General features: G+C 39.8%; 2 protein-coding genes across 2 annotated transcripts; one reads left to right on the forward strand and one right to left on the reverse strand.

Annotated features, from left to right (window-relative positions):
- Nucleotides 1-501: 501 nt before the first annotated feature.
- On the forward strand, nucleotides 502-5,711 carry LOC126628670 (uncharacterized). Its single transcript, XM_050298449.1, has 3 exons — nucleotides 502-2,193; nucleotides 3,247-3,686; nucleotides 3,877-5,711. The coding sequence occupies exons 1-3, from the start codon at nucleotides 703-705 to the stop codon at nucleotides 5,393-5,395; spliced, it is 3,450 nt and encodes a 1,149-aa protein (XP_050154406.1). The 5' UTR covers nucleotides 502-702; the 3' UTR covers nucleotides 5,396-5,711.
- Nucleotides 5,712-5,953: 242 nt separating this feature from the next.
- LOC126628669 (lysine-specific demethylase ELF6-like) lies at nucleotides 5,954-14,022 on the reverse strand. The gene is made up of 7 exons (XM_050298448.1): nucleotides 12,411-14,022; nucleotides 12,204-12,282; nucleotides 11,964-12,031; nucleotides 10,408-10,558; nucleotides 9,577-10,154; nucleotides 8,832-9,032; nucleotides 5,954-8,733 (listed from the first exon to the last, which is right to left on the reverse strand). Exons 1-7 carry the CDS (start codon nucleotides 13,570-13,572, stop codon nucleotides 6,191-6,193), a joined length of 4,782 nt encoding a protein of 1,593 aa, XP_050154405.1. The 5' UTR covers nucleotides 13,573-14,022; the 3' UTR covers nucleotides 5,954-6,190.
- Nucleotides 14,023-25,958: the final 11,936 nt, after the last annotated feature.

The following is a 25,958-nucleotide window of genomic DNA, read 5'->3' on the forward strand; positions in this document are numbered from 1 at the left end:
ATCTAACTAAAGAAATTGTCACTCAACCTTAACCCAATTGTAGCAATGGTCCTTTCAACATAACTCATTTTAACAAAATTCTGACAAAGTTGATGAAAAGGACAATAGCTACACGTTTTGATGAGTTGAGAGACCGCAATTGTAGCAATGAACCTTCCAATATAACTTATTTTGATAAAATTTTGACGAAATTAACGAAAAGGGTCATAGCTACATATTTTGATGAGTTGAGGGATCATTGCTCCAATTTAATTAAAGTTGAGAAACCTTTGTTACAATTTACTCTTATAATAATTTACAAGTGATAAAATTTCAAACTCGAAATGGATAGATGAAAACTCAAAACCTTCTTCACTAATATAAAATGAGAAAGAATATTCACTAATAGTAATAGCAGTAATTTACGCAATGTAAACATTTTTTTGGTCCCAAATTTATGGGAAACAATTTCTAATTATTCCCCAATTGATTAAACCCTACAATTCGTAAAATTAGAAAATTATACGAGTGGGAAGCCACACTCTCAGTCACGCCCCTCCCCAGCCACCTCTGCTCGAACCAGTTGCGCACTCGCCCATCCAATCTCCGACCGAAAATTTTCCAAATTTCCCTCTCTTTCGATTCCAATCCACACATTTACCGGAATCACAATCCCACTCCCGGACTCTCAGTCTGATGTAAAGCTTGGCCAGCAGCACAAGCATGACCGATAAGCCACCAGAAGCACCATCTCCGTCACCGCCGTCACCTCCGCCATTAAGGCAACTCTCTCCCCAAGACTGGGAGTCGTTAATCGACGACTTCCAGCACGGCGGCGCACGCCAGGACAGATGGACCTCCGCTCAGCCGATACTCCTCTCCCTCCTCGACCAAGCCCTCTCCTCCATCGCCAAGCGCGACTTCCCCCTCAAGCTCCACGTCATCACCTTCCTCGAGGAGTTCTCCGACCCGCTATTCTCCACTGCCATCGCTAACGACGCCGTTTCCGGACGCAAAGTCCTCCACCGCCTCATCGAAACCCTACGCGCCCTGATCCAGACACCGCCCGATGGGGTCCACATCACGTTCGCCCTCAAGGAGCAGATGATGATCTCTGTCACCTCCGTCGTCGTCTCTCTCGACGACGACGTCGTTCCGATCTCCACCGTCGAATCGCTGGTGGAGCTGCTGTTAACCGTGATCAACCGTCCCAATCATGGCGTCGACCGTCAGGCGCGTGCCGTGGCGTGCGAGTGCCTGCGCGAGATGGAGAAGGCTCGGCCCTCCTTGCTCTCTGAAATCGGCGGACATCTCTGGAGCTTGTGCCAGAACGAGAGGACTCACGCCGCTCAGAGCTACATTCTGTTGTTCACCACCGTCGTTCACAACATCGTCATCGAAAATCTCAGCGTTTCAATTCTCAATACGACGGCGCCTTTGGTGCCGTTCAGTTCGCCGCAGAACGGGTCAGGTAAGGAGGGTTCGGGTGGGTTGAATTACAAGGAGCTGAGGAGGGCAATGGCTTTTCTGCTAGAGTGGCCGCAAGTGTTGACGCCGTGTGCGATGGTTGAGTTCTTGGCTCTGGTAATGCCAATGGCGGCGGCATTGGAGCTCCAAGCTTCGATGCTCAAGGTCCAATTTTTTGGGATGGTTTATTCGTCTGATCCTATGCTCTGCCATGTTGTTTTGACCATGTTTCCGAGGTTCTGGGACGCGTTTGATGGGCAGGAAGGCGACATTGCATGGAGGCTTGTGCTGCTATCCAAAGAATCGCAGCACCACTTGGTTTTTCGATTGCTGGCGGTGCATTGGTTGCTTGGTTTTGGTCAGTTAGTGTTGAGAAGGGAAGTAAAGAAAGTGAAGACCATTGTTGATATGGGTTCGAGATTCTATCCGAGTGTGTTCGATCCCCTTGCTTTGAAAGCCTTGAAGCTTGACCTGCTTGCGTTTTGCTCTGTTTGTGTTGATGTCTTGAAACCGGAGAAGAGTGATTCGGGCGAGGATGGTGAGGTGAATGATAAGTTGGTGGTGAAGTTGTTTGAAGATGGACTTGTTTGTGTATCAGCATTCAAATGGTTGCCTCCGCGAAGTACTGAAACCTCGGTGGCATTTCGAACTTTGCACAGGTTCTTGATTGGAGCTTCGTCTCATTCAGACAATGATCCTTCCACCACCAGAAGTCTCATGGACTCCACCACTTTCAGGAATATACAGGTAGTTTTCTCTCTTCCTCAGTCTCCATCTATGTGTCCTACTACAGTTATAAGCATTGGATATGAAATTTTCTATTTATGGTTGAGGATATTTTAGGTTTGGACAACAATTAGTCCTTCCCTTAGCTTTGAGTTTGAATTGAATTAATAGAATTTTAGAAGGATAATTTTGCGCTGTTTTACTCGGATTACGGATTAGCTGATGTGTTTGGATTCATTGCAGTTCTTGTTAAACATATATTATTTATTAGGAATACTGCAAGAACCAAACGATTGTTATCTGCTGATATGATAGTGTATGCATTGATGTAATAGTTATATCTAGCAACTAAGAAATTTTGAGGTCATCTACCTCAATAGTTGGTGTCTAAAATTTGGGAAAACTGTTGATGGTTCTAAAACTAATAGTATTTATGTCTAATATATTGCCATTAGTTGTAGTGACATTGTTTCTCCTAAAAATATTGGTTTTTCATAGATTTAGCGTGATGGACTTTTTGTATGGTCTTTTCCCCTTTTAAAGTATGAAGGATGATGTTCGTGTAATTGAGTTTTTCTTTTTTCTCTAAATCCAATCTCGCCTTGGAAGTGTTTGCTATGCTTGATGTTAAATAAAAAGTAGCTGTAAGCTTTCCCTTAACTATTGCTTGTGACTTGTTAAGTGGTTGTGTGATGTGGAATGCATGTCTTGGTCGGGATTAGATGTTAGAATGCTATTAAGTGATCAGTAAAGATCAATTGACACACATTTAACGTAACAACAATGTGCCAAAGAAAAAGGTAAATCATTCCTATTAGTGTCTGTTTGGCACCACCAAGGATATCAAAGTTGCTTAATTTCCCAAGAATCTGATCACGAGCATTTGTTAAGCTTCTTATGGTCAAGGAAAAATTATTTGTGTAAAGATGATTTTGATTGTTTGCTTCTTTGGTACTATTACTTTTTAATCTTAATTATGCAATTGCTTCACTGGTCTTTAGTTCAGAGGGAAGTGGGAAGGTGTTTTCATCCTTGTGTCTGCCATTTTTAATGTCTTTAAATTTCTATGTCCAGGGGATGTTGGTGGACCTGATGTTGGAGTGTCGGAGATTGGTCCCTGTGGTAGTTGTTTTGACTGATCGCTTGTTGGGTTGTCAAAAGCACCGTTGGTTGGGAGAGCGCCTGCTTCAGGCATTTGATGAGCATTTGCTTCCAAAAGTGAAATTGGATTACAGTTTGGTTTCTTTCTTTCCAATATTTGATAGAATTGCTGAAAGTGATACAATTCCTCCTTGTGGATTGCTAGAGCTTCTCACCAAGTTCATGGCCTTCCTTGTTGGTAAACATGGCCCATATACAGGACTAAGATCATGGTCTCAGGGAAGCAGAGTTCTTGGCATCTGTCGAACCTTGTTGATGCATCACAAGAGCTCTCGATTGTTCCTTAGAATGTCTCGCCTTTTGGCATTTACTTGCCTCTACTTTCCTGATTTGGAGGTTCGTGACAATGCAAGGTATGATTAATAAACCTTCTTTTTCTCTCCTGGACTTTTTCCTTGAGAATCGTACCCTTTCTTTTTGTATGGGAACTATATACGATTTAGTAAGCTTGGCAATAGCCACAATTAGCTGATGACATGTTGGTTTGTTATGGTCTTCCACAATTAGCTGATGACATGTTGGTTCGTTATGGTCTTTCTGCAGGATCTACCTTCGGCTTCTTATCTGCGTGCCGGGAAAGAAGCTCAGGGACCTGCTGAATCTTGGGGAGCAACTCAGTATTTCACCGTCTTCACATGCCAATTTCAATGTCCAGACTCCTCGCTTTTCTCATAGTCTCAAGAAGTCTAAGACTGTCTCTTCATATGTCCACCTTGAGCGCGTAATCCCCCTACTAGTCAAACAGTCTTGGTCCTTGTCTTTATCATCTTTGGGTATTGGAAGTAGTGATCCTGGTTACTTAGGAGGCATCACGGACATTGAACCCATAATAGAGGATAGTGATATTGATGACAGTAGTGATGTCCAGATTGCACCAGAAGCTCAAGCAATTGATGACAATAATAATGTCCAAATTATCCCTGAAGATCGAAGAATTGATCAACCACCGGAGCCATTGCGTGTGACGGATTCAAAGCTTTCGGAGATATTAAGAATGCTGAGGATGCATTTCTCATGCATTCCTGACTTCAGACATATGCCAGGAATTAAGGTTAGACTATCATGTAGTTTGAGGTTTGAATCTGAGCCTTTCAATCGAATATGGGGAGTTGATTGCCATGCTGGTGGTTCGAATGAATTAGATGCCCTTCCTGCTATATATGCAACAGTGCTAAAATTTTCATCCTCTGCAGCATACGGGTCCATTCCATCATATCATATACCTTTTCTTCTAGGTGAGCCTCCCAGAAAAACTAATATACCTGATCAGACCGCCTCATTAGCTATTGTTCCTGTAGAAAATGCTTGTGGAGAAGAGGAACCGTATAGAGCTCCTGTAACGATTGAATTGGAACCACGGGAACCCACGCCTGGTCTAATTGATGTTTCAATTGAAACAAGTGCTGAAAGTGGTCAGATAATCAGGGGACAGCTTCACACAATCACTGTTGGCATAGAGGATATGTTTCTCAAGGCTATTGTACCACCTGACATCCAGAATGATTCCATACCTGGTTATTACTTAGATTTGTTCAGTGCTCTTTGGGAGGCATGTGGCACTTCAAACACTGCACGCGAGACATTTCAGTTGAAAGGAGGCAAAGGGGTCACTGCTATCAGTGGTACTCGGTCAGTCAAGCTACTTGAAGTCCCTGCATCATCCTTGATTCAAGCTACCGAGCGCTATTTGGCACCCTTCGTTGTAAGTGTGATTGGTGAACCACTTGTTACTACTGTAAAGGAAGGAGGAATCATTAGGGACATAATCTGGAAGGATGAGGCCTCAGATTCGTCCCTTGATATTACTAGCTCCGAGACCAATTTTCATAGAGGCCCACTTCATCTTACATACGGTGATGATGCAGAGGAAAGGGACAGTCCTGTCAATACCCGCAAAACAAATATGGGTAGCTTTCTTATTTTGATATTTCTTCCACCAAGGTATCATCTTCTCTTCCAAATGGAAGTGTCTGATGTTTCAACGTTAGTACGAATTCGAACTGATCACTGGCCGTGCTTAGCGTATACTGATGATTATTTGGAAGCATTATTTTTGGCATAGGAGTTCGTTTATTTCTACCGTGCAAGCACGTTACATGGGGATTCTCATCGGTGCGGCTCTAAGGTCATTGGCATTTTGTTCTATATCTTCTCTCCATATTTATTCGTACAGAGAAGGGTAAATTTTTTGCACCCAGAATAAACTCTGCTGTAAATTCATCTCGAGTTATTTTACCTTGTATTCTTTTGTTGTATTGAGAATTTAGATGTGCAATTTTGGGGCGTTTTTCGTTGTGTAGGTAGGATTTTGTAACCAAAAGGTTGAAGTAATTTGTAAGTTGATTCTTTCATTGCAATCAATACAAATTTTGTTGGCATATCTACTCTTGTGAATTTCAAATTTGAGCAAAAGAGTGCTTTGCTCTTTCAGGCGAGAGAAACTTATATATATGCAAGTTTCCCTTGCCTGGATGATAAGTCTCACGTGAGGAGAGAAATAGAGAGACGAAAATGAACCCCGTAACGTCAGAATTCTTCTCCATTGAGGCAATAGGAGTGTCCGCATGTACTTTTGTACATCGAGAGCCTTTTCTCGAAAAATGAAATAAGAGTAAAAAAATAATGACCTAAAACTATTTGAGTGCATTCAAATAATTTGGTGAACTGCAAACTACAGAAAAGTTAGTTCGTTCCTTATCTACACCTAACCACAACATCCAAAGATTACGCGATATTTTAACCAAGAAAACAAGAAAATTGTTACGTGAGATCCTGAAGTCCTCTTTGACCCCATAAGCCCCTGCTGCTTATGGCCACATATGTTACAAAAGCCAACCTCACCAAATTTCCTGGCAGGTTAGCTCACATAATGCCCTGTTTTCCGGCGGTGACGGCTATAATCTGATACAAACCTGAAGAATAGGCCACATCCTTCAACCTTGCACTGGTATGGCCGCTCTCCGGTGTGCACACGTATGTGCTCAGTGCGGGCCCATGCCCACTTGAACGACATGGAGCAGCCTTTCCATGGGCACTTGAGGGGCCTATCATCGTCATGCACACGGCTGTGACTCACTGCGTACTTGTGGGAACTGAACCTCTTGCCACACCCTTCATGTGGGCAGCGGTTACGCTTGTGCAACATTAGCTCCGCCTTTGTTGCAAACCTCATCCGGCAGCTTTCTATGTCGCACCTGTGAGACTTCCTTGCGTGTTGTTTCTTGGGAGGAACAGGAACATCTGAAGGTTTCTTCACCTTCTTTGTCACCGGTTTCTCCTCCACCTCTTCTTGGATGTTGTCCATCCCACTTGTACTCGTTGCATCTTTCCCAGCCCTTGGTCTCAACCCCTCACACGGCCCCCTAATAAATCCATTGAATTCGAGGTTAACATCTATTATTTGCTCCAGTTCTCTCTTTCTTTTCCTTCTCATTTCAGGACTTGGTGCAACCGCACTTGAGGACCCGATGTTTTCCATCTCTTTATCATGTAGAGATGAGCAAACCTTACCACCATTGCGTAAGTCTGGAGCAGCATGAGGCTTTCTTTTAGCTCTAGAATATGTTTGGATTGAAGGAGATGGTTGGCATTTTGAAGTATCTCGACTAGGAATGAGTTCCTCAATACCATTTGTAGTACGATTTTTCCACCCTTCATCCAAGGCCATAGAACCGCTGATGTTTATTGTTTCACAGGTCACTATGGGAACCTCAAATTCTTCAACCAAGCGAGGTGTGGGCTGCATTTCTCTTTCTATGATGAGACTAAGTATGGGTGCCTCTATAGCTCCATTTGTAGTCTGGACTTCTTGCTGCACTACAGTGTCTGAAGTCACACCATCATCTGTGCCTTCCACAGAAGAGCCTCCCCTTGGCACTTCAGAAGATTCTTCCACTGAGATACAAGGTTGAATTATTTCCATTTGTGTCAATGAAGTTGAGACATGTCCCCCCCCACTCCTATCTGCAGTTAGAAATTCTTCACTGTGTGAAATTGGACCAGGGCAAAAATCTGCTGCAGCACAGAGCTCTCTTGAAGCTCCAGAAGTTCCTTCCACCGAAACAGGAGAGGGCTCAATTAGTTGTCTTCTAGGACTTAAACTGGGTTCCTCATTTTCTCCTTTCGGAGTTTTAATTTCTTCTTCCAGTTTGAATACTAAAGATACATCATCATTCGAGTCTTCAGCATTATGGGAACCACATGGAAATGGCGCCTTGTTTTTACTTCTGTTGGTAGTTTCGATTTCTTGCTGCACTTCATCATCCGAAGTCATGGAATCACAAACTTCATTGCTTATGCAAGATTTCTCTAGGACTGTATTCACCATCTGTGGTTCAGAACTTGTAACAAATGAGTCGGCAGCACATAAGTTTGTTGTCTCGGCAAGAACAGATACGCCAGCCATAACTTGGGACTGCCCTTCCGATACTAGATTACAATTGTCACTGGTATTGTTAATTTTTTCCATTTTCTGCTCCTCTATTTGCATTGGAACCGTTTCATCAGCTGCAATGACAGGTGGAGTAGCAGACTTTCTTTGACTGGCTTCTTCAAGTATCCTCATCTCATCTTGCACATCAGAAATATTTCTTGATGCAAACTTACAACCTTCACCGTTCATGTTTCTTTCTTCAAAACTGTGATTATCAACCTGTGCCTCAACACTACCAGCTATTAACATAGCAGTGGTAAGTGTATCCACAACTTGTGAAGGAGTAGAGTACAAACTGATATCCCTGGTTGCTTCAGACATCTGGACAACAGGATACATTTCAGACATTCCGCTTGACGCAGAGGAATCAAATCTTGCACAACTGCTTGTGGAATTCCCATTGTTGCAAATGTTGCTTTCTGATGCCATTCTACTATCTTTACCACCCTCAACACCTGTACCAGGGTGCCCACAGACCCTACCCGCTCCTGTAGAACTCCCTACTTTAAGCTTCGACTTCCTTCTTGAATATTGAATTATTTTTTCTTCCCTCTTAAAAGAGGCCCCATCTGACCTTCCACACACTACTTCATCCTTTTCCTCAATGTTCTCACATGGTTTACAATCCACTGGATGATTAAGCTTTTTAGAGCGAGATCTTCTTGATTGCCATTTGACGGCCAGAAAATTTGAGTTGGGACTTTGTTTGGAGAACAAACCACCCAATGTCAATGCATGCCGGACTTGCTTCGAGGACGAATTCTTTCTGACCTTGACACAGTAGCGTAGGTTGATACCTAACTTCGAGGTCCAGTCTTCTCCACACTCATCACGTTCATCATCAACAGCAAGCTCTATCAAATTCAGATCTTCCTGTGATGCATTATCCAATGGAACCTCATTATAATTGAAAGAGCAACCAATCTCCTCTGCAATTGCTGCAGCCGGAGCCTTTATTTTCTGATAGTCTGCAGAAATTCAAATAGTAAAGCATCAACTAACAAGAAGTAAAAACAACTTTGCAAATTAAGAGAGTATCAAATACTATTCTTCTAACCAATCTTACCAGAATGGCAAATTACAAGCATGTTCGCTCCACCTTTGCACTGCAACAGGTCCACAATTTCCACAGCGTGCTCAAGGCAGAAACTCCTTGGTCTCAGAAACTTATTAACAGTATTCCAACCCCTTTTTAGATTGTCTGTGGAAGGAATTAGGGGATCTTTCGCAGGTGGGAAAAAGTTGGGAACAGAAACGAGGTCCTCTTCTGCAGAACAAAGAAAATAATAGATTTGAAAATTTGCTTTCATGAAGAACACCTGGAAACAACGTATAACTCCCCAGTTCCTACTACTACTCCACAATTGAAAAACTTTAGAACATTAAGAAGCTATCAACCCCATTTACATGATACTACAATACAGAGAACGACTGATAAAGTTGACAATTAGCTGATTAAAGGTCCAAAATCAGAAACAGAAGCAGCAGGCCATAAACATTGTGCACAGGAAGATCCCACAAATTAATCACAGACGCTTCACAACTGGAAGTGTGAAGAAATTGAGGCAGTTCTTAGTACCCCAACGTCAAAACCTATACAGCTGACTGACAGAACATCACTAGACTCCCAAAAGACCTGAACACCATTATATAGACAAATAGCTATTTTTGAGGGCTCCGATACTGTATACTGTTAAGTTATATCCACTTTGAATTTTCTTTTCTCTCAATCACTAAAACTAAAACTAGGAAGTTAATTGTGAAAACCAAACACATGAGCAATGAAAATATGTGGATCGAAATTCCTATACCTGTAACACATCCCATGACTGATGCATGACAGTCTGGAAACGAATGAGACTTTTCAAGTCCTGAAATGCCAGGGGAACCTTGAGCGGTAAAATTTTCAGTTTGCAGTTTCATTGATGCTTTCTCAGATGGTTGCACAACAGACATAAATGGAAACCCAAGTATACCACAAGCCACGCATGCCAATGTGCCAGAGTCGACTTGAAAGTCCCGTGATAAATCATCACTTCCCAAATACAAATCATTCATATTTTCCATATACAAACTCATCTCGTCAATCAGCATTTTCTGATCATTATCGTAATTTCCACACTGAATATGGGTATCATCTTCCTTTGGATTCATATCAACAGCAGCACCACCACTGGGTGTTACGGAATCTTTACTTGTATATGGAAGTAAATCATGGTTCCATAATACTGCGTGGTAACTTGATTCTTTTCCAAGAAGGATAGACAACACATTGTTTTCTTTTAATATATCTTCAATAAAAGCCTTCTTGACTGAAAACTCCTTTTCTTCCTTTTGCCGATCTCTCCTACGCGAACTTCGCACACCTGGTAGTAGGGACCTTGGCACCCTGGAATAATAACAAAACCCCAAAACCAAACATAAGCAACAACTGCAACTGGCTGGCCTAGTTGACAACTTTATCAAGACAAGCAAAGACACAATGCAGTTCTATCTAACTGAGGCATAGAAGAGTAAATACAAAGGAACAACTTTATCACAATCACTATTATCCATCATCAAAGAACAAGTTCCAAAAGCAGCATATGACATACTGAGACTATCTTGTGCTCAATGTAGTTTGAATAAGATGTTTAGCTGACCTCGAAACAAAAGACATGGTCAAGAGGTATAGCAGCTGTTGATGGGAGAGCATAGGAAGGTAATTCATAGCAGCTCTACGTACTGCAGCTTCTTTAGCTACTTTAAGCCATTGTGGTGTTCCAAAGTTAGCAGCTTCCCCACAGTTAAAACCTATAGTATTCCATCAAAGACTCAAGATGAGCAACAATGCTGAAGAGGCAATAAAAATTTGTTTCAAATAACACCAGAAGAAAATTTATGAAAACCAAGGACTTGCAGACGAAAATGGGAAACATCATGTGCATGCTGAAAGAACCATGCCATTAGTACCATATAAGCTATAAAAAGGTCGTACCCAGTGCACAAGGCTCCCGCTTTACGCAGGGTCTGGGAGAGGTGAATGTCGGCTAGCCTTACCCCCATTTATGGAGAGGCTGCTCCCGAGAGTACCATATAAGCTATGATCGAAACAAATGAATACAAAAAATTCTATTGCAAATTTGCAATTATCAGAAATCAAGTTTAAATATCTGCAATAGAAGTTTGTTTTAATGGAAGAGGTCCATGACTTTTGATTTTATCATGAAAGAATTAGGAAGAAAAGGTACTAAGGCACAAGACCTTATCAAACTCACGTGGACTGAAGACCTTCACATTAGCAATCATGAGAAATACCAAAAAAAAAGCTGGATGAAAGGAATAACGTTAACACAAAAATTGGAAAATAAAAACATGGTGTAGTTTTTGTGCAGAGTTAAGTCTTGACCACCTCCTGTCTATATCATCTATAAATCAGGACGAAAAGAATATGCTACAGCCTACATGAAACTGGGAGGATACCAATGCAACTAAAGCGTTAGTTATTTCCATCAATCTGGGGTTTAGCTACTAGGATTCCTTTATTCCGTTTAGCCATATCCAAGGCCAAATTCTCTGATAATGCAAGAAGATCATTACGTGGGAATATTTAACCTCTTTCTATAGTCCATTTATCCAAGGCACATAACCTCCACTCTTCCTGATGACACAACAATCCAAGGTACTTCCTCACTTAAACTTGCAACTTTGTCTTCGGTACGTTTGAACTAATAGCTCAACAGAAAAGTGGAATAAAGTTTTCCAGATTAGTTGGAGGAGGTACTGTATACTCTCACTATAATGTAAAAGTAACGTAATAAAAGTGATACGTGCTTATGGTTCTAGATCAGCTCTTATGGTCAATAAATCTAAGTTAATAGACATTACCAGAGGATAAATTATTTGAAGCCTTTTGTCATTTCTGTTTCATCTATGGCTATTAAAATCAAGTTCGGGCTCAAAGGCTACTTCTATCACAAAGGAATTGAATCCTTTAGGTACTTACCCCCTTTTTCTTGTAGGTTTGATAGATATACCCTATTCTTTGTAGAACTTCTATACCCTATGTTTAGTGTCCAATGCACATGAAATTTCTGTCTGCAACAAATGCCAAGTTGTAAGCATTTACAAAGTAAAAACAGGGTTCAGGCCAAAATGTAAAAACTATCATATCCACCACTACGATATCGGTAAGTAATAAACAATGTACAGTAATTACCGTGGCTGAATCCTACATGGTAAGCCCTTGGAAAAGTCACAACAAATTCACCAGAGTTCTGTATTAACCTAAAGAAGAAACCAGAATGAACAAAATTAGAACATCAAAAAGACCCAACCCAACAGAGACTCAGATCCACAGATCAAATCCGAACATTCAGCATAAATAATAAATCCTCAACCGAGTTAACATTATAAATAAACCGTAGAAGTAACAAGAAGGGGCAAAAGAAAGACCCACCTGCAACAAGGAATCCCTGCTGCAACAACAGCCTCAGGTGAAATTAAAGTTGTTTTATTGCCCAATAGTGAGAGAGCAGCTGGTAATAAGATAAACTGGACCTGAGTTACAAAAAGGCTATGGAAGTAATAACACTAAACAAATGCTCAGAAGCTCAGAGGCTTTTAGTAAACACTGAATGAACCAACCATATAAGAATTCACATACCTAGGCGGTCAAGATTACTACCAAATGCCTCAGTGCGAATAAGTTCCTCAAAATCAAATGCATAATCGCCTGGAACAGAATACCAAGTCTTTGATGATCCAGTGTGAAGAAAATTCATACTGTGAAGCTCATGATCTTCAACGTGCCAAGCAAACCAACTGAACAACATGCCAATGTAAACCATAGGAGAAGTAACACCCGGGATATCATCGGGCATGAAACGAGTAAGTGAACCAGGTGAACGTGCAATCACTTGTAAGTTCCAAGGACTGTTTGAAAGCTTCCAACCAGCAGTACCTTCCATATCACAACATGAATTTGGATTTTTTTGCCTAGATGATTGGGGAGTTTCATCTGCTGATAATATTTCTGGAGCAGTAGATGATTTGGATGCCTCTGAACATGTATCCGAAACATTCGTACGAGTAGCATTCTTAACTTCCTCAATATGGGAGTTTCTTTCGCTGATACTGATAATTTCACCTTTCTTGCTATCAGAGATTTCATTTCTTCTCTGGTAGGAGTTCCTCTTCCGCCTCCGCCTGTGAGAAGAGCGGAATTGTCCCACAGGCTCTTCAAAAGCAGACCCAGGCACATCATTTGCATACTCAATATATATTGGCTTCTCAGAAGCTGCCTTCCAAAACATTTCCTCTATAACCAATGGGGTAACCTCCTTAATTGAACCTAGCATGCTCCTTGCAAAAGCCCTAGACTTAGTTTCAAACTGCTCCAAAGTATAAATTTCCCCACTTTGCCACACTTGCTTATCAACACCCGAAGGCGGATTCTGAACTGCTGCCCCTTTCACCTTTTTCACACTCTGACCCAATTCTTGGTGCCTTGTGGTAAAGACTGCCCTAGCCTCCCCATCATTACCACCATCCCCAGAACCCGTACTCATCGGAGAACAACCCTCTAAATAATTTACATCACTACCCAATTCTGGACACTTCAAAAGTGACTTATTCAAGTTGCTAAAAACATATCTTTTTGAGGGTTTTGGCAATGGTGGGATAATCTTGCAAATACCAAATCCACTAGCTTCCTTCTCGATTTTCGATATATAAGCAATCGGGTCTGCGAATTCAGTATGCGTCGGCCGGAAGACGGGTGCCAATGGCAACCCTTCGAGCCAACTGGGTCTTTCAAAATCACCCATTTATAAGCAAGATTCACATCTGCAGCATATCCTACTATACAAGCTAATGGCACATTGGTTTTCAATCACAAAAGCATTGTTCCTTGAAGTTCCAAGACCAACCCAAAAACCAAAACCCTATAAGTGCAAAGATTTGGGCAAAATTTTGACAGAATCGTAGAAATTCAGAACCTGTAAATTCAACGAGACTGGTTGATACGCATACGATTAGCCTTCAGAAACAACCGCCAACTGCAACTGCAAATACAGAGAGAAAGTAGAGGAGAGAGAGAGAGAGGAGAGGAAGGAGAGAGAGGGAGAGGGAGAGAGAGAGAGAGAGGTTTGTCTAGGTTTTAAGCGACATTCTTGAAGCTGAGTTTGGGAGAGGCGGGGGACGGCTAAATTGCGCGGCTAGGACACAAGAGTCACTGTTATTTTCTGGCCGTACGACTCGGATTGGGATGGGGTCGCGTTGCGGTTAGTCAGGTGTAACTTATGCATAGGCGCGCATTTTGGCACGAAGCCGTCCTAAAGCCTTCAACATTAGGCTGGAAAAATGAGGAGATATCAATTTATTAAGCTCATAAAGCTCATAGATGAATCACACTTTTATAGGGTTAATATATTAAAAAGTGTTGTAGGCCTATTTGATTGAACGATCTAGGGTTTAGAGAGAGACAGGGGGCCGGCTATGGTTAGAGAGAAGAGAGATTGATTTAATTGTGAGGTGTGTTTGATTCACCTCATTGTGTCTTCATTTATAGTAGTAGAATAGGTAAAAACTTTTCCCTTTAGGATTACAACATTTAATAGGTAATTTACTCCTAATAGGAATATAAGATACATTCTCAGATTCCCTAGGATTTACACAATCACATTCCTATTCTAAATATGACTGCAACACTCCCCCTTGAGTGTGTAAATACTCAACAAACCGCATCAGATGAAGTCATCGGCACAACGGGTGATCGCGAGTCTTAAATTTATTTGAAGTATGCATTTGTAGTAAAACTCACAAAACCTTGCTATGGTAAAACCCACGGCATGGGGAAAACCCATAGACTAAGGAGAAAAGTGAGAAGTATGCATAATGTCTTAAACAAATGTCAAACTGGACGAAGATAGTGAACTCAACGGAGTATGATCATCCCAGGATGGGTGCCTTATTAAAACATCGTTAGGTAGCAAAAACCCAGTGGGAAAATTGCTCATGATCGTAGGAAAAATAGCACTATGCTTCTAGATACTCCTCCTAAGCGATTCAACTCAGATAATTTACACATACCGATTCCTTGGATGAGCTTCTGAAATGTAGACTTGGGCAATGACTTGGTGAAGAGATCGGCCAGGTTGTCCTGGGAACGGATTTACTTGACTTCAATGTTCTGATGCTGCTGCTGCTGGTATGAGTAAAAGAACTTCGGTGCTATGTGTTTGGTGTTGTCTCCCTTGATGTATCCCTTCTTCAACTGCTCGATACATGATGCATTGTCTTGAAAGATCGTCGTAGGAAGGTCAATGACTGATGTAAGACCACTAGTGCTTCGTATGGGTCCCATAACTTCTCTCAGCCAAAAGCACTCACGTGATGCTTCATGTAGAGCGAGAATCTCAGCATGGTTCAACGAAGTCGCAGCTAGCTTTTGCTTGGTAGACCTCCAAGATATAGTGGTATCCCTAACAGTAAAGATATAGCCCGTTTGTGAACGTGCTTTATATGGGTCAGATAGATATCCAGCATCTGCGTAACCAACAAGGCGATAATTAATCCGGCGACCATAAGGGGCGGCAACACTCGAAGATTCGTGGGTATAGAATAAGCCCAAATCCGTAGTACCCTTGAGGTAGCGGAACATTTCTTTAACACCATTCCAGTGCTTGCGTGTGGGCGCATTCGTGTATCTTGCCAAAAGATTCATAGCGAAGGAGATGTCAGGTCTAGTGCACTGAGCCAAGTACAATAAAGCCCCAATTGCACTTAGGTAAGGAACTTCGAGTTCCAAAATCTCTTCCTCATCCTCATTTGGACGGAAAAGATCTCGTTTAGCATCTAGAGTCCAAACGACAATGGGTGTACTCGAAGGCTTCGCTTTATTCTCATTAAAACGACACAACACCTTATGGGTGTAATTTGATTAATGTAATAGGATTTCATCTGAACAATGCTTGATCTCCAGGCCGAGACAGTATCGAGTTTTCCCAAGATCTTTCATCTCAAATTCCGATTTCAAGTGTGCAGCAATTTCCTCAAACTCTACAAGAGTCCCAATGAGGTTCATGTCATCGACATAAACTGCAATGATTGCAAATCCAGAATGTGACTTCTTTATGAACACGCATGGGCATAATTCGTTGTTCACATAATCCTAATTTGTCAAATATTCACTCAGACGGTTATACCACATCTGCCCGAATTGTTTCAATTCGTAAAGTGACATCCTCAGCCTAATTGAAAGAGTGTTCTGTGGTCTAGAACTATTTGAACCAGTTAATGGAAGTCCTTTTGGAACTTTCATGTAAATTTTCGTATCTAGATCACCATAAAGATACACGGTTACCACGTCCATAAGCTCATATTCAGTTTTTCGAAAATTACCAAACCGATTAGGTAACGGAACATTATAATGTCCATTACAAGGGAATACATCTCCTCGTAATCAATCCCAAGATGCTGAGAGAAGCCTTGCGTTACGAGGCATGCTTTGTATCGCACTATTTCATTCTTCTTATTACGTTTCCTCACGAAAACCCACTTGTAGCCAACAGGCTTCACGCGTGGTGGTGTAGGAACGATAGGTCCAAATACCTTACGTTTCGCGAGTGAATCGAGTTCGACCTGGATTGCTTGTTTCCAGTTTAACCAATCGGTTTTACGTCAGCATTCATAGACGGAACGTGGTTCAATGTCATCATTAAGCATGATGTCAGTAGCTACTGAGTACGCGAATGTATCATTGACGATCATCTCATTCCTATTCCAAACCTCATCCAATACTGCGTAGTGGACCAAAATCTTGCGATTCTCGGAAGACCAGCATGTTTCTTCTTAAACATCATTGTAATCTAGAATAACCTCATGCGTTGGAACAGATGAGTGAGCGATGGTTGGATTCAAACTAGGGTCACTAGTTAGTGCCATTTTCCTCTTCTAGGGTGTTGAATCCTTTGAACCAAGGGGTTTGCCACAATTTAGGGTCATAGCAGATGATTGGCTAGCCGTCAATGTACCTTGTCACGTGGAAGGTGCGGCCTCCCCACCTTTGGGGACGGTCCGGCCTTCCTAAGCACATTGTTGATGTACGTGGGGTACATCTATCCTTGCAGATGTGTTTGCAGCGGGTATATGTGATCTTGTCACCTTAACTAGATCATTAAAAGCATCCGGCATGCTTTGAGCAATGCTCTGAAGATTTACAATTCGTCACACCTTAGTTTCATACTGGGCAGTGCGGGGATCTAAATGAGACATAGTGGGAGTATACCACGACAATTCGCGACATTATATGGGGAACGTTAGCATGCTTATCTCCCTTTAACGACGGGAAGACTATCTCGTCAAAGTAACAATCCGTAAAATGTGCGGTAAAGAGATCTTCTGTCAAAGGCTCTAAGTAGCAAACAATTGATGGCGAATCATAACCGACATAAATTCTCATTTTTCTCTGAGGACCCATTTTGGTACGTAGCGACGGCGCTATTGACACATAAATGGCGCACCCAATCACCCATAAATGTAAGATGCCAGGCTCGTATCCAATGACCAGCTGTAACGGTGAATATGGTTGAGTAGTGGTGGGCCTCAGGTGGACCAACATAGCTACGTGCAATATTGCATAGCCCCAGGCAGATACCTGCAGTTTGGTTCTCATAACCAAAATCCGAGCTATCAATTGAAGGCGCTTTATGAAAGCTTCCACCATGCCATTTTGGGTGTGAACATGGGGTACAAGATGTTCCACATCAATCCATACTGACTTGCAGTAATCGTCAAAAGTCTGTGACGTAAATTCTCCAGCGTTATCCAATCGAATCGACTTAATCGGATAATCAGGGTGGTGATCCCTTAGCTTAATGATTTGAGCTAGGAGTTTAGCAAACGCGGCGCTGCGTGTGGACAACAAACAAACACGTGCCCATCGTGTCGATGCATCAACCAACACCATAAAGTATCTAAATGGTCCGCATGTTGGTTGGATAAGTCCACAAATATCCCCTTGAATCCTCTGAATAAGCTTAGGGGGGTCATGAATAATCTTTGTATATGAGGGTTGAGTATTCAACTTCCCTAAATAACACGTTTTGCATGGCGGGAGTCCAACATAGGGATGTAACTTATGCCCGTGTGAAGATTGGAGGATACGGCGCATCATGTCCCGTCCAAAATGTCCCAAACGGTCATGCCAAAGCAACAAAAGGTCCTGGAACTCAGTCATAGGGCCGGCCACAATGTGGGCTTCTATGGCGCGAATGGTTGTGATATACAATCCACTCGGTAGACATTCCAACTTCTCATGAATATCTCTAAAATCAGTAACTTCAGTGGTTTCAATATGATATTGAATATCTCTAAAACTCAGCAACGTTCTTCTGTAACGTGGAGAACAGATTACTTCCTTAATGGTCGAAATTGTACCATTAGACAACACGATACGTGCCTTTCCGTATCTTTCAATCAGGTTGGATGAGCCTGTGAGAATTGTCAAATGAGCTTTCTTGGGTATTAAGTTAGTAAAATAATGTCGTTCACGCAAGATGGTGTGCGTGGTTGCACTATTTGCCAAACAATTAACTTCCCCACTAGATATACCTTGAAATAAATTGATTGAATTAGTCACATGCATAAATATAAGTCCATTCATTCAATTAAGCAATTCGAGAAAATAATATCCATTCAAATAACAATTCATAATTCAAAACAAACCAAAACCAAACAAAGTATTCCAAATACTTAGAAAAATTGTTCAAAATTAAACCATAAACCTAGCAAAATAGGGGGTAAGGCCGACCACTCCTAGTGGGTTCGGCCATTAGGGGTAAACACCCTAAAAACATGTCTAATTTATTCATCCATAGGCGCTGATGCCTTCTGAAAATCCGATATCTCCATTGATGTAGTTACATCTTCCGGATGATCCACATGTTCAAAGTGACTCACGACGGGAATGATACTTGGCAATAGCCTCAGGGGAAGCTCGACATACGTGTGACCAGTGATCATTTGATCCACAGCAATAGCACATGTCCAGCTCAGTAAAAGCAGGCTGAATGGGAGCTTTGCCCTTTTTCTTGAAGTTTAGAACCTTAGGGGCGAGTGGTGGATGCTGTTGGGTCACATTTCTTCCCTTAGGTGCGGCACTCTGATTCAGTGAGTTCCACTTTGCAGAATTTCAATAATGAACGGATTCTACAAACTTCAAAGTTGTATTCATTTACGAACTTAAAGTCCTGGAAGCGAAGATGATGCCAGTCGTGTCTTACTTCAGGCAAGTATATGTCTTTCTGGTTATCGAAACAGTCGGCTAGAGCAAGCCAAAGGATGTGTAGGTCCTCCTCAGTGAGATACTCATTCTGCAGTGCATCATGGATGTGTCTTCGGATAAAGGTCATTGCAGTAGCCTTTTGAGCTTCGTCAACGGGTTTGTCGGCGATAGGTGCCTCGATGGTAGCTCTAATACCCTTTGTAGTTAGATGGAGCTTCACGTCTTGAACCCACTTCAGATAGTTTCTTCCAGAGACTTCTAGAGCAGAGAAATCGAGCTTGTTCGAGTTCAACATGTCCCTAAAATAAAGGAAAAAAAATGTGATTAGTCATATGGCTTATAGACATATATCGTAGAACATACAGGTTCTATAAACATGTATTGGTTTAATTTATGCATGAAAACTACAGGTTTCATATGGTATGTTTTGAATGAAAACTTCGGGATTCAAAGGCACTAAATTTGAAACTACAGGTTCAATTTAGTTGTATGAACAATTAGTTCATAATGAGAGGTTCCTGCAAGAAACACAGAATGCAATATACTAATTTGAATATAGTGGATTTGAGGTTCTTCGGGAACTCAAGTGTGAGAGCTTCGTTTCTACGAAAGTATGTGATGGTTCAAAGTATAAAAATAAATTATTGAATCATTAATGTCCAAAAGTGATCTTCAGGTCAATAATTTTGGATTTATTATCAGATTAATGGACTACAGGTCACTTTTAATTAATTCAATAAATCGGGTCATACATGGTCGATTGTAGAACCTAAATAATATTAAAATAATATTATTGGGTCAAAAATATAGCCCCAATAAATAATTGGGCTCAGGTTGGGTGCCTTGAGTAAAAGGCAAGGTCCAAAAAGGCCTTGGGAGTGGGCTGCAGGCCACAGTGGGTGGGAGAAAACCCTAGCCGCAGTTGGGTTTCAGTTTGGGTCGAGGGAGATGGCATGGGGCAAGGCCCATCAAGGTTGCTGGCTTTTAGGTTTGGAGTGGAAAGCCCTAGCCGCATGGGTTGGCTTTAGTTTGTTGCAAGCCGTGACACGGGGGCCCAGCAAGCTAGGCTTGCGGGCTGTGGACCAAGAAACTAGGGCTGCAGGCCCGTGGTTATGAAGCAGCAAACCCAACAGGGGTTGGGCAGATGGTCCAAAGGCATCAAGGTGATGCCATCCCATGGTAATACCCAAAAAAAAAAATACCCAATTTTTTTGAACCTAGGGTTTAGGAAACCTATATTTGCTTCTAATTTATTTTATATAGTTTGACTCACAAATTCCACATAACAATTTAATTGTGTGATGCATGAAACAAATATATGAACATATACAATATATATATATCGAAGGGAAAATATAAACATAGAGGGGTTCATACATCATGGGGAATGTTTTCATGCTTCGTGGACGTTTCAAATATCTTCTTTTATTTTAAGCATACCTGATTAGCAGAAAACGAATAAGCCTTCGAATTTGGTGGATGATAGTCTCCTCCTACGATGCATCAATTCCTCAGCTTCTGGTAAAAGCGTGCTGATAACGTGTTGTAGGCCTATTTGATTGAAAGATCTAGGGTGAGAGACAGGGGGCCGACTATGCTTAGAGAGAAGAGAGATTGATTTAATTGTGAGGTGAGTTTGATTCACCTCATTGTGCCTTTATTTATAGTAGTAGGATAGGTAAAAACCTTTCCCTTTAGGATTACAACATTTAATAGGTAATCCACTCCTAATAAGAATATAAGATACATTCTCATATCTACTAGGATTTACACAATCACATTCTTATTCTAAATATGACCGCAACAAAAAGAATTTTATTGCCTATCTACAAGAATAAGAACGACACACAAAATTGCATGAATTATAGGGTATTCTGTTATGAGTCATACAAAAAATCTTTGGAATGAGCATAGGCTAAGGCAAGAGATACGAATCTCAAATAGTCAATTCGGGTTTATGTCAGGGTGCTCGACTATATGGAGGCAATCTATCTTTTACAAAGATCGATGGAATGATATAGAGATATGCAAAGTATTTGCACATGATTTTTATAGATTTGGAAAAAGCGAATGATAGGTTCCTAAGAGAATTTGTTTTTTGGATTCTAGTGAAGAAAATAGTACGAGTAGTATATATCCAAGCAATAGAGAATATGTATGATGGAGCAAGGACTATAGTAAGAACTCATGAAGGACAAACTGAAAGTTTTCCCATAATCATATGTAGGGTTACTCCAAGCCTCAACTTTAAGTCCTTACCTTTTTTGAATTGGTAATTGATGAGTTAACGGAACATATTCAACACATGCAAATAACATGCAACGCCCCGCCCCGAATTATTTACTTTATTTTGGAAAATAATAATATTAGTGATAGGCCCAAACTTTGTTTAGTTTGCTACTATTTCATTTATCTTACTTCTAAATCTCCAAATGATTTAATTCCTATAAAATTAACCATGTTTTTAATTACCATAACAATCAATTAAGTTATCAACTTAATTCCCCAAATTCTTCTATCAAGCAACCTCTAATTCAAAGATTAATTCTTGAATATTTAATCTTACTGGTATTATGGTTGCATCTAACGTCTCGTTAGACTACCTACGTACCCTAAACAGGGATCAAGTCATTCGTAGTTCACTAATTCCAATTCTATTAAACTTTGATATTTCTACACATAACTAACAATTACCATCTAGCTTCAAACAAGTGTATTACATTAAATGCTTATTAAATTTAGTTCCAGAACATCAAAATTAGCTTAAAGCTACGGCGTCGGCCATCCCGATTCGCCGGAAAATATCAACTATCTCCAAAAATTAGCAAATTTTACAGCAAAGTAGATCTCAGTGATAGGAACAACTTTCATACCTGCGGCCAGACCTAATTTGGCCAGGAAACACCTCAAATCGGCCACGAACAGTCTGAAACCCTTGAATTTGGGTGTGTTCAATTCGACCTCAAAGTAACTCCGACGCCCCTAAATTTGTTTGGGCTTTGTTCCACACCTCAAAGGGAATTTAATGGTGGTGGAATTGGACTTGAGTAGTTTCAAATTTTGGGTAATTCGAACCCAATGCCAACGCACCCCACTGTGTGGGTTTTACCCATTTCAAGCTCAAATCCCATGATTTTTTAGGTGTAGTAGGAAGAGGGAAGGTTATGGAGGGTTTTACAATGGTTAATTTGATGTATTCGTCGGAAAAAGGGGTGAAATCCCGCCGGAAAAAAACAATAGCCCGATCCAGTCGGGTTCGGTCCCTAGGTCGTGGGATCCCCCTCTCCCCCTTCTTTCCTTTTTCCTCCTTTCTCCCTTCCCCATTCGTCGTCCCCCCTATTCTTTTCCTCCTTTCTCTCCTTTCTATTCTTTTCTTTTAGTCACAACCATCCATTTTGTTTCTTCCTTTCATACCAACCACACACGTGGCTTTTTCACATGGCTCCAGATTTTCTGGAGCCTTCTAAAGATATTTAAAATTTCCAATTTATCCCCAACTTTAAACGTTAATAACTTCTTCGTTAAAACACTGTTTCACGAACGGTTTACGCCTACGCGTTCGTGAGATCGAACTTTATTCAAGAATATAAATTGTGACCTCGAAGGGTCTACGGATTTTAAATAATTAATTTCCAAACTTTAAATCTCGTAACTAGTTTAATTTAAAACTTAACTCACATCAATTATTATAAATTCTCGAAAAACCAAATAAAAGCTCAATACTACAATTACGTTAATTGTAATGATTTTCCAATTCTATTTCCATAACCATAAATCGATTTATTTTCGATTTTCTCTATGTATTCATAATTATGAATATTTAATTCATATATTTAAATTTTCAGGGTATTACATTCACCTCCCGTTAAAATAAATCTCATCCCCGAGATTTCAACCATTGAATAACGAAAAGGGATTTAGAACTAATCCCACCGTTCCATTCGTATGGAATAAAATCATAATGATTCGCACCATATACACATACTCTTAGCAACATTCACTAGCAGGACAAAATATCCTAAAACCAATATCATAAATTCCAGCCATAATTTTGGTTGGCTGGATAAACACCAGAATATCAAACCCCTTCAACCATCGGCTAGATAAATACTAGCATAATGACCGCAATATGATAAATACTAGCATAATGACCGCAATATAATAAATTTCAACCATAACCATCTTCCGCCAATTTAAACATCAAATCTCAAGCCAAAATCATCAATGGTTAGGTAATTATCAAAATTTAAACCAACTCAATCGAATTGACAAATCACATATCAAGAATTCCAACTAAAACATGGAACGAAATCAAAATCTCACTCTATGATTTTTCTTTATGTCCACAATTAACCAAGTTACATATAGTAAATTTAAAGCCTTTTAAATCTTTCTTTTTATTGTTTCTCTTTCCAATTGATTTTAAGTGCCGCCACAAATGACATAATTTAGCGACTCGTACTTCTAGTACACCATTCACATTCTATTAACCAAAGAAGATAATTTATATATATATATATATATATATATATGTATATATCACAACTCAATTGGCCAACACAACTAAACCTTATTAATCGCATAAACATAAGAACATGTTTTCTTCATTTGTTCAGTTAGTGATATCGAATCCAACAACGACGACTCTTGAATATGGCAATCCAAGCAATAATTTTTGTAATTACAAGCTTTCCTCATCCATTCTTTTTATTGAACGTTAAATATAACTGGTCAATCATCAATACTAAACGAACTCAAACTCTCATTCTAGGATTTCATTCATATCCACAATTACCTAAATTATCCTTAGTAAATTTAAAAACTTTATCTTTTTATTCTTTCTGTCAATTTGTTCCTTTTTTAAATTGTTTCAAAATGTAACCACAGCTCGAATAAATTAGTGAGCTGTACCTCCAGGGTACTATTTACATTTCACCAACCAAAGAAGAGAAATTTACATTTTACGACCCTAACGGTCAACGGAATTAATCCTTACTAATCACATAGCCAAGAGAATATATACTCGTCATCAGTTTTGTTTGCAATATCAATTTCCAACAATGACCACTCATGACCCATGGCAACCAAAACAACACATTTATAATTATACCCTTTTTCCATCAATTCTTTCCATAATTCATAAAATTTCACGTCTCACACAACTGAAAATTCGTTCATATTAAATGAACCCAAAATTTCATTTCATAATTTTACTCATATCCACCAATAATAAATGAAGAAAACTTCATGGTCTTTCCACCATTTTAAATTATAATAACCAAATCATAACCTCAGTTTATGATTCCATTCTCACTTGATGAATTTTCATACGAAATTCCATTCATTGCTATTTGGAAATTTACCTTGTAATTATTGGTAATTCTGTTTCCCACTACATCTGGCAACACGAATACCATAAATTTTGGCCTTAAACGATATTGGCAAAATCAAATATCAAATTTCAAGCCATAACTATCGTGGCTAATAGAGTACTAGAATTTTCACGCCATAATTCATTAATGGCAAACCAAACCAATCAACTTTGAAATTTATAAACCTTCCACGTCAATTCTCCTTATCAAGCGCAAACAAAAAAAAAAAAAAAAAAAAAAAAAAAACTCACTGGAAAACATTTATATTAAATGAACTCAAGATCTCATCCCATATTTTCATTCATGTTCATTCATGTTCATCCATAACCACAACATATACTTTTTATTCTCATTCGATAAATTGTCATGACTTTAATGAATACCAAATTTCCAACCACAATTATCATCTGCCAAACATTTTAAAATTCTAGCCACACATATCATTGTCAACACAATGATTCCACCACCATTTTCTTTTATCTCAATCAATGACTAATAGGCTGGAAAATATTGTAATATAATTGGCCAATACACATCACACTTTCTTTTTCTTTTCTTCTTCTTCTTCTTCTTCTTTCTCTTTTTTTTTTTCACATCTACGGGCCTTTTCCGCCTAATTTCACATTCACGGGCCTTTCTCGCCGCATTTCACATTCACGGGTTATTGTGCCCAATTCACATCCATGGGTCATTGTGCCCAATTCAATTTCTCAAGTGCCAGGTATAGTACAAATTCTCCATCTACTTAACACCACCTCATAATCACCTTAACATTCAACATTTTCACAATGCATAGCATAATATCGATTCAATTCAAAATTAATCCAAAACCTTAATCAAATGCTCAACTTCAAAGCTATAATATGAATACGATATTTTAAAATTTTGCTACTCCCATTCAATTCAATTCAAAGCATCATAATTCACAATATATGCATTCCACATAATTTCCGTCATATTCATAGACCTTATGAAATAATGCAATATCAATACAATTTATAATTCACACCCACAACTTAATAATATCTCATAATACATAACATAATGTCAATCCACTTCATTTCACTTCATGGTGATTCTCAACATATATATATTTCACCTAACTTTCTCATTACCCAAAGAACTTAGAAATAATGCATTATAAACGCAAATCACCATTCCCATTAACGAAACTTTCATATTTATTAAGGAAATTGCACCACAATCATAATACAATTTATATATATGACACACACATAATATAACATGAATGTCAATTTAATCACAAAAAAAAATGTGAATTAATGCAACCACCATGCATAACATAATCCACACCAATAAGAATTCAAGAACATTGCATATTACAGAGTATGATCATTTGCTCTGATACCATTTGTAACGCCCCGCCCCGAATTATTTGCTTTATTTCGGGATATAATAATATTAGTGATAGGCCCAAACTAAACTCTTGTTTAGTTTGCTACTATTTCTTTTATCTTACTTCTAAATCTCCAAACGATTTAATTCGTATAAAATTAACCATGTTTTTAATTACCATAACAATCAATTAAGTTAT

Source organism: Malus sylvestris, chromosome 7 (genome assembly GCF_916048215.2).
Source record: "Malus sylvestris chromosome 7, drMalSylv7.2, whole genome shotgun sequence".
Classification (NCBI taxonomy): domain Eukaryota; kingdom Viridiplantae; phylum Streptophyta; class Magnoliopsida; order Rosales; family Rosaceae; genus Malus; species Malus sylvestris.